Below are 11646 nucleotides of genomic sequence, written 5' to 3' on the forward strand. Positions count from 1 at the left end.
AGAGAGGAGGAATCTCACCCCTCAGGAGATCTGGAGAGCCGCCCACCACCCATCTGAAGAAACCAACCACAACATCTACAGTAAAACTACTGAAAATCACACTCTTTATAAACAAAACATTACTTTACAATTTTCCTTTTATTTTAAATATGACAGTTAAGTGAGTTGAACTGAAGATTGAATAGGAATGTGAGGATGTTTGGTCCACGGATTGTTCACCAGCAGATCATCATGAAACATCTCGTGTCTTTTACTGAAAGATCTCGTCTGGTACGACCTTTGATCGTTCGCTATCTTGAAAAATAAAAAAATCTCCACAATCGCGTGCTAACATCACAATTTCTAAACACCTTACATTACATTTAACACACTTTTGTTTAATTATTGTGATAAGTTGCCTTCAGGTTGCTTCAGATACCACGCATGCGTAAAAAACTGCGAGTACCTCAACGGTGGAGGTGAGGCGCTGTTAGTTGTCGATTCAAGAAACAGGAAAGTAACGCTTTACAATTAAAATTACTGTAATGTCACGATGGCTTTAAAACCCTAAGGATGTGTCCTAAAGATATATTAATATTATTACTGTATGAATAATATTATATATAAACATTAATAATTAAGGCATCATTATTCTAAAAAAAAAAAAACAGATGTAGATCAGACACTGACTCGCTGTCTGATCACTCAGACTTCGTCTGTATTGTTGAATTTTTAAATCTATTATCTAAAATGCATTTTATGATGACAAATTTACATCATCATCATTTTCATTGATGTTCATTTTTGTTTGTCATTCATGTTGTGAACAGCAGATGGCAGCATGACTCTTTTGTGTGCTGATGCTTTTTTACACAAAGTCGCGATGCGCAGACGCAGACCGATCGGTGGATGAAATCAAAGCCGTGGCTCTCGCGGTACTTTGACGTCATCCCCCAATTCGCAAGCTTCATGTCGAACGCCGCTGTTTGCAATGCCATGTGAGTGTGACGTCATTGCTGCGAGACCACGCGTGTGCGTGTGCGCGCTGCATCGAGTAAAGCGCTTTTTCCGATCTAAATTGAATCAAAGAAGTTTTATAGAGCGAATATTTCAGTGCTCTGTCTCATATGTGATCGTTGAGCAGTAACATTTATAGCTTAAGGTAAATAATGCATTCATACTGTACTTTATATTATTTTGTAAACTGACTGTGGTAAAGAATGATAAATGTTGGTTGAAAGCAGATGTGACAATCATAGTGTCATAGTGAAATAAAAATAAACGAAAATAATATTAAAACGTAAGAACAATGATTGATGCTGAAGGACATTGATTTTGGATAAAGTGTAAGTGTTTATAGGATTAATTGGCACTGGTTTATTTCATGTTTATGCTCATCATCAGAATAAATGAGAATAAGAGTTTAGCTAAACTTTTGAGTGATATCTGGAGTAATGTGCTTCATAGATTCATTGATTTAATGAATGAAAATATATTGATCCTGTACCTTTAGTGTCCCATATTCCTAATAATAACAAGAAGATGTCTGAGTTAAGAGATGTTTGAATAATGTTGTGTAATTGTGTTTGGTACACTGCACTGAATGCTCTCTGAAGCTTGTAATGTGTGCTGACATTGGTATTAAAATAGATTAGTTGGCATTCATTTGACTAGACAATTTAGGCGTGGTTTCTCGGACAGGGGTTATCTTAAGCCAGAACTGAGCCTTAATTTAATAAGAAAAAGAACTAGTTTTAACAAATGTGCCTTACTAAAAACATTACTTGTGTGCATTTTGAGGCAAAACAAATGTCACTGATGTATTAAGTAGGAATGCATAACGACCCTGCTGAAAAAAAACCAATAAAACCATTACAGAAAATTCTAATGGTTACCATTAAAATACCAATAGGAACCATTAGCTTTTACCATTAAAACCACTACACTGTAGTGTGTTTTGGGCCATATTCCATTAGAACCAATACATAGAACCAATACATACCATTAGAGACCAACAAAACCCAATACACTGTAGTGTGTTTTGGGCCATATTCCATTAGAACCAATAAAAAGAACCAATAGAACCAATACATACCATTAGAGACCAACAAAAACCAATACACTGTAGTGTGTTTTGGGCCATATTCCATTAGAACCAATAAAAATTCCCATTAAAACCAATAGAATTCTGTCATGGTGTCTATTGTTTTTAGCAGGGGATTATTTATAGCAGAATAAAAGTTTTTGTTTACATAAAAATGATGCATGTACTTATCAGACATGAATAACACAGCCATCACATGCCTAGCACGTGCAATAGTAGCTGACACAGACCATCCCCTGAATAAATTCTTTACACTACTCCCATCCGGTCGTAAATACATCACCATCACAGTGCTGAACAAACTGTAATATTACCTCTCTTTTTTTCCTTTATGTTTTTATGTGTGTTACATGTTCTATGTGTTGTTCATATCTGATGGTTTTTTATTGTGCTATGAAAGAAGAAAATGATGTGTGGAAATGAATATCCCTATGGGACAATAACGACTATCTATCTATGTATATATATAAATATGCACACATGCATATATCATTTTAAGAAATTTTTTTATATATATATTAAGTATTTTCTGTATATTTATATATAAATTAAACATATAAATTATTCATATTTATACAATTATACATACATAAGTTTATAATATAAATTGTACATAAAGATACAAATGTACATATACATGTAAACATTTCTTAAATATATACGTGCATGTGTGTGCATTTATCCATGCAAAGTTATTATACACAGTTCAGACACACATATATGATGTAAACAAAAACTTTTATTCTGCTATAAATTAATCGAGATTAATGGTTATGCATCTCTAATCCACACCAAAGATTAATATATATGTAGATTTTCACTGTTGATTATACACAGCCTACAGGAGACATTATGATCCACTGCTATATTCATTATGTTTTTATATTTAAAATTACTAAAAAAAAAAATAGTCTACACAATGAATAATTCAATTAAAAACAAGATTCTGTCTTTTGTTAGGTCAGGCCTCCACCCCAGACAATATACGATCCAGCACCGGACGTCTTTTGTAAGTTAAGAGGTTGATCGATCAAAGCTAGAGAAGAACACAAGCCAAACATGAGACAAAATTTATGATGGTAAAATAGGAAATTAGTTTTATTGATGGACAATCTCAGTTGCATATTTCTCAATGTTCAAACCTCGTCTAAACCACAATGAATTCAACATATACCAAAACTGCTTAAAAGCATCATCCCACAAACCTTGAGCTGCCATAAACATTCTCTTTATAGACAGACAGACAGGACAGCTCATGAGACTTCACAAATAACAACAATGAAATTAATAAGACAAATAAAATATAATGAATGAATAGACAATATAAATGAATAAACAATAATAGAAATGATAATAATGAAATTGATAATAATAAAAATAATATTGAATAATCAAATAAACAATTATATGGATAACTAATGATTATAAAATGATTATGATGATTATGTAAATAAATGATTAGGAATAAACTAAAAAAAACACAATAATAAAAACATTCTGCACATGAGGATCTAAGTTAGGATCCATCACTATCAAGACTCCCATCTCTCTGTCTTACCCGTACCCCTACCCCTTAGTTTTGCACATTCATGTGAGAGTAAGGCCCAATTGGGATAGCCCTTACTCTCACGTGAACGTGCAAAAGTAAGGGGTTGGGGTAAGACAGAGAAATGGGATTGGGCCTGTTATCTTCTGGACATTTTTACTTTAACACTAGCTTTAACTATCCCATATTTTAGAACTGTGGTGAGCATTTAGTTAAAAACTATAGTGAGTGGCACATTTCTGCACATTCCAAAAACAATACTGTTACCGTGAAATAAAATGAGTCATTCCGTGAACTGGATTTTTGGTCATTCTGCAAACATACAGATAAGCTTGAATGGAAACACATGAATAAAGTCAGACGAACATGACATCAGACACATTTACTAAACAAATTAAGTCAGGCGAGCGAGTGACGCAGTGACAGTTCATCATGAAGTCTCTGGAGGAACATATTACAGTAAACCATCACATGAAATCATTTATGTGTCGTCATCACACGCATTTATATCTCATCTTCCTTTTGAAAACATTAACAGTAGTGCAAACATTTTTTTTAACTCACCCTAAAGTACGTCTGTTTATACCACGAGTCTCCGACCTTTTTATGAGCAAGGGCTACAATGGAAAAACCTGGATGACTACTTTTTTGATATAATCTATTCAAAACCTTTTTGTTTTACTTGTTGATTTTATTTTATTTTACTTGTTGATATATTTTATCATTGTTTAAAATGTTAACAAAAAAAGCCAAGCTAATATAAAAATATATCATAAATAAATATTCAAATTGAGGCTATCAATAGAATGTGCTTTGGCGGGCAACTCAGAGACTCTGTGTGGGCAACCTGGTGCCCACGGGCGCAAAACTATATAAGCACTGGTCTATACCATAAACACATCATTGTGTGTGTGTTTAAAACTATAGGTTAATAAAAACGGGAAGCATGATGTTATTAAACATGTGATTTACATCTGACTGTTTCTCACGTTTCAGTCATTACAGATTTTCCATTTCCTTCTCGTTTGTCAACTCAGGCTCTTGTGTCTTTTCCACAAATACATCTTTCCTGTTCAGGGAACTGAGGTGAATTAAAGATAAGTGTTGTGTATAGCAGACACGCTACTACATGTAAATAAGAAAGGAGATTTGCATGTTTGAACACAGGATTTGAATGTGACGTACACATGAGTTAATGTACACATGAAATGTTACAGAAAGATCGGTTCCTTTTTAGATATTTTTTTTCTGTTTGGTCATTTTAGTTAGGACCTCATTTAGTACAAAAGCTACTATACAGAATAACATTTCCTAGTGCATTATCTTAACTGCAGATAGTAGAGAAGCATCCTAACTGGACAAAACATCCTAAAACTTAACTTTAACTTTTGAGTAAAGCCAGCTGGAACAATCACATGATGGACCTGCGGGGAATGACATTGATGACATTTTTATATTGCACATAAAGTTTATTTTTTTAATTTTTTTATCTTCACAAATATCCACTACATCACTCCCATTATTTACATTCAATGTTTTTTCACTAGTGGAGTAATCTTTCAATCTCTGTCATCCCTCATAATTAAGTTATCTTATCTGTGAACACTTGTTAGGGTCATAATGAATACGGTACAATCTGCATCTATTTCTTCTCACGTCTCGATTAAATGTTGAAATATACAGTAGGATCCTAGCACTTTAAGACACGTTAGGAGAAATCATTTTCTGATTTTTTTAACTCAGATTTGCTAAATGTTTGCATTTAATGGTAACTCACAGATGATGTGCAGCACATTGATGCTTAAACAATAATAGAAAACAGACTATTCAATTTAATTTTATTTATATAGGGTTTATCACAATTGTTTAATTGTTTAAAATCAGCTTTACATTAACAAAAAACAGGAGAAAACACAGACAAATCATTGGACAACATAAGAAGCAGAGTTCAGCGGCTAAGATTAAACCATACTCGCGAGTGTAGTAATAATCTTACCTATAGAAAAGAGATCTAATGTCAGCTGATTCCTAAGGGGGTTGAAAAAACTCCTAGGAGAAAAAAACCAGTAGAAAAAAAGTACTAGGGTGAAAAAAACCCTTGAGATAAAGCCAGACATAACTGATTCTATAGAGGATATATTATATATCAGATACTATTTTATAATGGAAATTAAAACATTAAAACATATATAAAAAATATAATTACAATGAATTGAATAACATTTCTTGTTGAATTGAATAACATTCTTTTTCTGATCCATTGAAATAAAAAGGACAATTATTTAGTTGATAGCTGAAAATGATATGGGGCAGTTTCCCAGACAGGGATTAGACTAGTCTTAGATTAAAATAAATGTAAGAGCTGTCTAAACAACTTGCACTGACATATCTTAAAATACATCAGTGCCCTTTATTTTGTCTCAAAATGCTCACAAGTAATGTTTTTAGTAGGGCTGGGCATAGATTAATCTAGATTTTTTTTGCATAATATATTTTTTATATAATATAATATAAGTTTGTGCTGTGTGTAAATATTTTGTAAATTGAAACACATACATACACACACACACACACATATATATATATATATATATATATATATATATATATATACATTTAAGAAATGTTTTATTTATATATCATTTTTGTGTTTATATATAATATAGAATATATAAAAATACAAATAAATATATACACATGTAAATGTTTCTTAAATAAATACATGAATGTGTGTGCATTAATATATACATAATAATTACACACACTCATATGTTATGCAAAAAATTACTTTTATTTTGTATGAGATTAATCTAGATTAATCTATGCCCAGCACTAGTTTTTAGTAAGGCATGTTGTTTAAAAATGACACATTACCTAATTACACTATAGTGCCAGATACTCCCATAAGAGATTTAAGATTTCCTGCTAATATAAAATGAGAATCCTAAATCAACTTCAGATTTGCTTCTGTTATATGAATTTGCAAAAAGTCCTAATTGAACATACAGTAGCCTATGATATTTTAGGAAAGTTTCTGTAATACACCCCAGGAGCAGAACCTGTTCAAGTATTTCTGGGTAGAGTATTTCATACTCACTTTTGTAAACTAAAAAATGTAAAGTGTTTATTTGGTTGAAATGAAGTGAGTGAGTAAAACACAGATTTACACTGGAGTCTAATGTTAGTACTGTACTGTACTGTATAAAAATATCAACAAAATCAAGTCCTCTTTTAAAAAAACTCATTACACAATTTCATTACACAATTTTCATTTTCTTCTTTCTCCCATAAATTCAATCCCCAAACACAATTATGAAGAAATAATCCACTAAAACATCCGTTCAATGTGCTGGATGTTTATTTGAAAAGTTCAACACAGCTGCAAGAGACCTGCTGTTAGGTTTAGTGTTGGTAGTTTAGTGTTTAAATAAAATAAATAAATAAAACTATTTTGTTTAATATAAATAGCAAAACATTTTAGACGATCAATCTTTAAATGATAAAACATATCTTTTTTTCAAAATGATATTTACAAATGTCTTTACAGTCAAAGGTGGTATAAACCTCATCAAGAGAGCATTTTCAGTTAATTGAACATAAAAACATTAAAAAGCGTTAAAACATTTTGAAGTGCACAAATATGACATCCATAGAGTTTCACTCGAGCTTTAAAGAAATTGAATCCAACTCATTTCTGCCTAAATTCAACAACAGTGAAAACACAATCTAGAAATAATTTAAGAAAAGGACTTCAGATCCTACAGTGATATTTGACATGTGTAACAGTAGTCAAACACAGCAATGCTTTATGAGATCACATTCATGCCTTTGCAGTGATCAGCAAACATCTGAAATTTCTTAATCTTGTTTTCGATTTTTTCTGCCAGCGGATCCAGACGTGATTTCTTCAGCATATCAGGCAGGTTGAGCAGTTCTTTGACTGATGCTCGACCGATCCAGTCTTTGATCCGCTCGGCTTGATCATCTGTGCTCCACTCGGATCTGAACGTGTGCCTGCGCAGTCGCTGATCGACGAACCGCTTCAGGCGTTGTGGGGTGATCTTCTGGTGGACGAACAGACCGGAGACAATCGGCCTGAATAAATCCAGCCAACCTGAGAGAAAAAACATCATCTGAGCATTCACCAGTAAGTTAACTAATATAATACTTCTAACCAGAATAAGAGAGTTTATCCAAACAAGCTTGTAGATAAAACAGACTTGAAGTTGAATATTTGCTGGTTAAGAGAGATTACTGAACATTGGATAACTGTTTGCTGGACATAGAGATTAAGGGATAAAGACAAGGATCATTTGGTTGAATGTGAATGATGATTATGATTGGCTGTCTGTTTTCAGATGGTTTATTGATATGATTGACATGTGGTCGTTCTGCTATTAAACTCAGATGAAATGTGTGTTGTACTCTCACCTTGAGTTTTGATGTGATCGCATGTGGTACACACGTTGTCACGCCACTTGGTTCCCTGTATCACGAGCTGCTCGTTCATCACACAAACACTGTGATTGACACATGACGAGTGTGTTTTTGTGATGTCAGCAAACTGTCCATCTGGACACAACTCACACACTGTGTCTCTGTGTGGACTCCCTGCACACACATAAGGTTTTTTTACATTTTAAAAATATTAATTATCATTTTATTTCCATTCTGTAATCATCAATTCTGTGATCATCAAGAATATTCATGCATTAAACGTACAAATGGCATTAAAGAACACCTATTATCCGATTTTATACATCCTTTGGTGTGTATGTGTGTATTAGTTCATGTTAATGATATGCACTTGTTGTTTGTCGTTTCTACGATCACAAACGCAGACCTGGTTTTATGTTTTAGTATCCTTACCAATCTGTTATGTTTTGATCAAGCCACGCTGGTAAAGTTGATCGATAAGAATTTTCTGGATCAGATTCAGCTCTTATTGATAGTATAGACTCATGTCAGCCTTGCATTGGGAGTTAATCTTTTAAACATGGTAAAGAGCGTCAGATTTCCAGCGACGTCAGAGGTATTCAGGCCAATCACAATGTACAGATTAGCTGGCCAATCAGAGGACACTGCACTTTTCAGAACGAAGAGTTTTGTTCAAAATCAACGCGTTTCAGAGAGTCAGGGCATAGAGGAGCAACAATAATTTACGGTTAGTTTGTGGAAAATAATGTGTCTTTTTATCCACAAACCACGCAAACAGATTGTATTACACCAAATACACAAAATAATGTTGTATTTTAAAATGAAATAGGTGCTCTTTAAAATGAAGTTTTTGAAAAAGCAAATTGACTTCACACGAATCACGTTACGCTCCCTCACTCCGTTGCTTGGCAACCATAAACAGTCCGCACTAGGACTAATAAACGGGTCGTGTTTTAGTTCTGGTTAATGTTGTCTCTCGTCTATGTCATTATTGGTACCCTGGTTAAATGATGATGAGTACCCTACCTGGCGTCTTAACTCCGTGTCCCGGTTTACACGTCGCGTGTCTCCGGCAGAAGTGCTGATCCCAGAAGAGTCCGCGCTCACACTCGCACACGGTGTTCACGGTCCCGTTACACGGCCGCACGACCCGCTGCAGGTCTGCGCACGCGTCGCACATCAGACAGTTGGGGATGTAGTTCCAGAATTCCGTATACAGACCCTCGACGCAGGGGACGCACTGCGTCCGACGCGAGCTCGTGCAGTGCGCGCGCAGACGAAAGCCCGGCGGACATCGCTCGCATACGAGAATCTGGCGGGTTACCGGATCCGTTCGCTGATACGTGCGCTCCTCTGACGAACCGGGGCACAACAGGAGCGGCAACATCAATACTGTAAAGAAAAACTAGAGAGAGAGAGAGAGAGAGAGAGAGAGAGAGAGAGAGAGAGAGAGAGAGAGAGAGAGAGAGAGAGAGAGAGAGAGAGAGAAATGACATGAGATAAGATGAGACTTAAGGCATCTGATGATGATCGGAACTGGAGATCTGATGTCACTCACCATTCTGCGCGTTTCATCTATCAGACTTCAGTGATGTTGCGCTCAGCGAGCTCACTTTATATTACGCGCGTTCGATGATCACACCCTCCATGAGTTATTCATATAACTGTCATACATGTAAGAGACATCAAAAAACTACTCACAGATTTTTTTTGGAAGATTTGCAAAACCAACAGATTCTGTAATCCAAGTACGCACATTTCTTGGAGATTATATTGTGACGTCTGTTTCTCAGGAATCTGTTTTACGCTTCATATACTGTACACACTTCACCTGTGGCTTTACCAGGTAACAATACCAATCTAAAACAGCCTAGCAACACCATATAATAAATACAGATCCTGAATCATTGAGAATTATCACTAATATAACAATTAATACATAATTCTCTTCTTCATCCATCTGTATTCTGTAGCCTACCACTAAACCAGTATTATCCACTGGAAATGTATTAGTTTAAATATTAGGCATGTGATTCAGGAATATTAAATAATTAATTTGAATTTGAACAAAAAATTATACAAGGTACAAAGTTAACAACAAATAAGTGTTTAGTAAATGAACAATAATGTTACCAAACAGAAGCACTTTTCTTCTTTGTCTTCTGGTTTTGGCTTTTACAACATTTTAAAATTTAAACATAAGAGAAAACATTAAAGGTGGAGACATCAAGTTTGACAGCTCTTTTTCCACAGGTGTCAGCGGTGAGGGTGAAGTTTAATAGTACAGATTAATTGATAAATATCTGATCATTTGGGCTTCCTTCAGTCCGTGTATTATAATATATTGATTGTAGTGATCTTGAATTTATGTTTAATGAGATCAATCAAATGACAACATATGGAGGATGAATGTTTGATTCTTCTGTGTGTGTGTGTGTGTACTGACTTTAATCCGATTTGCATATATGATAATAATAATTTATTCTGAGGGTGTATTGACATTTGTTCAGGGGTGCTTAGCAACCTCAACCTCCTGGCCTTATGAAATATCCCAAATATTCTAACAATCATAAAAATGTTGCAGCTCCTTTAAAGATTTATTAAAACTTGCATCTGATTTGAAATAATCCGATCTGACACCTTTAACTGAGAGAGCAGTCTGAGCAAAAGATGTTTAACAAAATAACATTTTAGAGTTTCCATCGCACTGGTGTTTAGAGATTTACAGAGGCATTCATCTGATTAATGATAGATTGATTTGTCTGAGATTGAATCTGTGATAATATCATTGAATTTAAAAACAGAAAGGCAGGATCATTTAACAAAACTAACCTGTTTAATTGTTTTATGCAATTACATTTTTTACTTTTTATGCCAAGATATTATTCCTCTGATTCTTGATCAATCACCTCATCTTTGATTCTAATATTCAAGGATTCTCTTACCGATAGTTTTATTTATTGAAAAGCTACAGGTAATCTTAGGTTATCTATTTCTCTTATCACCAATTGTCGTTCAATTAAATGTGTAGATATAAATATTAAGATTGTTTGGCACAGGGCAGCAGATTCATCACATTATTGACTGATTTAGGTCTGAGGTTTGACCGACAGTTCTGAGTGAATCAACACTGAATCATTTCTTCTCAGAAGATTTAATAAATGCAATTATGAGAGCTGTTTTTATAATTGTTTCAACCTGTTGCAGTAAATGTGCTGTAAGTACAGGAGATGACTGGATCAGTAATGATATTACAGATTTCTGACTGTTATTATATAGACAAAAAAAAACCAACAGCATAAAATTATAGGGATGGACAATGGGCATAAAAATAGTGAAACTTTACTTTTGAATCCACTCTTTCTGAAATAAAAGTTAATCTACTGTATAAATAACAGTGTAAGCGTGTGATGTTCTCAGATTCACTTTCGCTGACGTGAGTCTTTTCATTTACACGGATTATTACAACATAAAACAAGACAACATGAAAGTGAAGGATGAGGGAATTTCTTCATTAACACGTGTCTGTGTAAGGAGAAGTAGATGTAGATGTACAGTAAATGAATGAAATGTTGCCCTC

At 34.1% G+C, this 11646-nt stretch overlaps 1 protein-coding gene across 1 annotated transcript; it reads right to left on the reverse strand.

The window, feature by feature from the left end:
- Nucleotides 1-6483: 6483 nt before the first annotated feature.
- On the reverse strand, nucleotides 6484-9856 carry tnfrsf11b (tumor necrosis factor receptor superfamily, member 11b). The gene is made up of 4 exons (XM_065281461.2): nucleotides 9625-9856; nucleotides 9093-9471; nucleotides 8061-8240; nucleotides 6484-7743 (listed from the first exon to the last, which is right to left on the reverse strand). The coding sequence occupies exons 1-4, from the start codon at nucleotides 9625-9627 to the stop codon at nucleotides 7436-7438; spliced, it is 870 nt and encodes a 289-aa protein (XP_065137533.1). The 5' UTR covers nucleotides 9628-9856; the 3' UTR covers nucleotides 6484-7435.
- Between the last annotated feature and the right edge of the window lie 1790 nt (nucleotides 9857-11646).

Source organism: Paramisgurnus dabryanus, chromosome 19, assembly GCF_030506205.2.
Source record: "Paramisgurnus dabryanus chromosome 19, PD_genome_1.1, whole genome shotgun sequence".
NCBI classification, from domain to species: Eukaryota; Metazoa; Chordata; class Actinopteri; order Cypriniformes; family Cobitidae; genus Paramisgurnus; species Paramisgurnus dabryanus.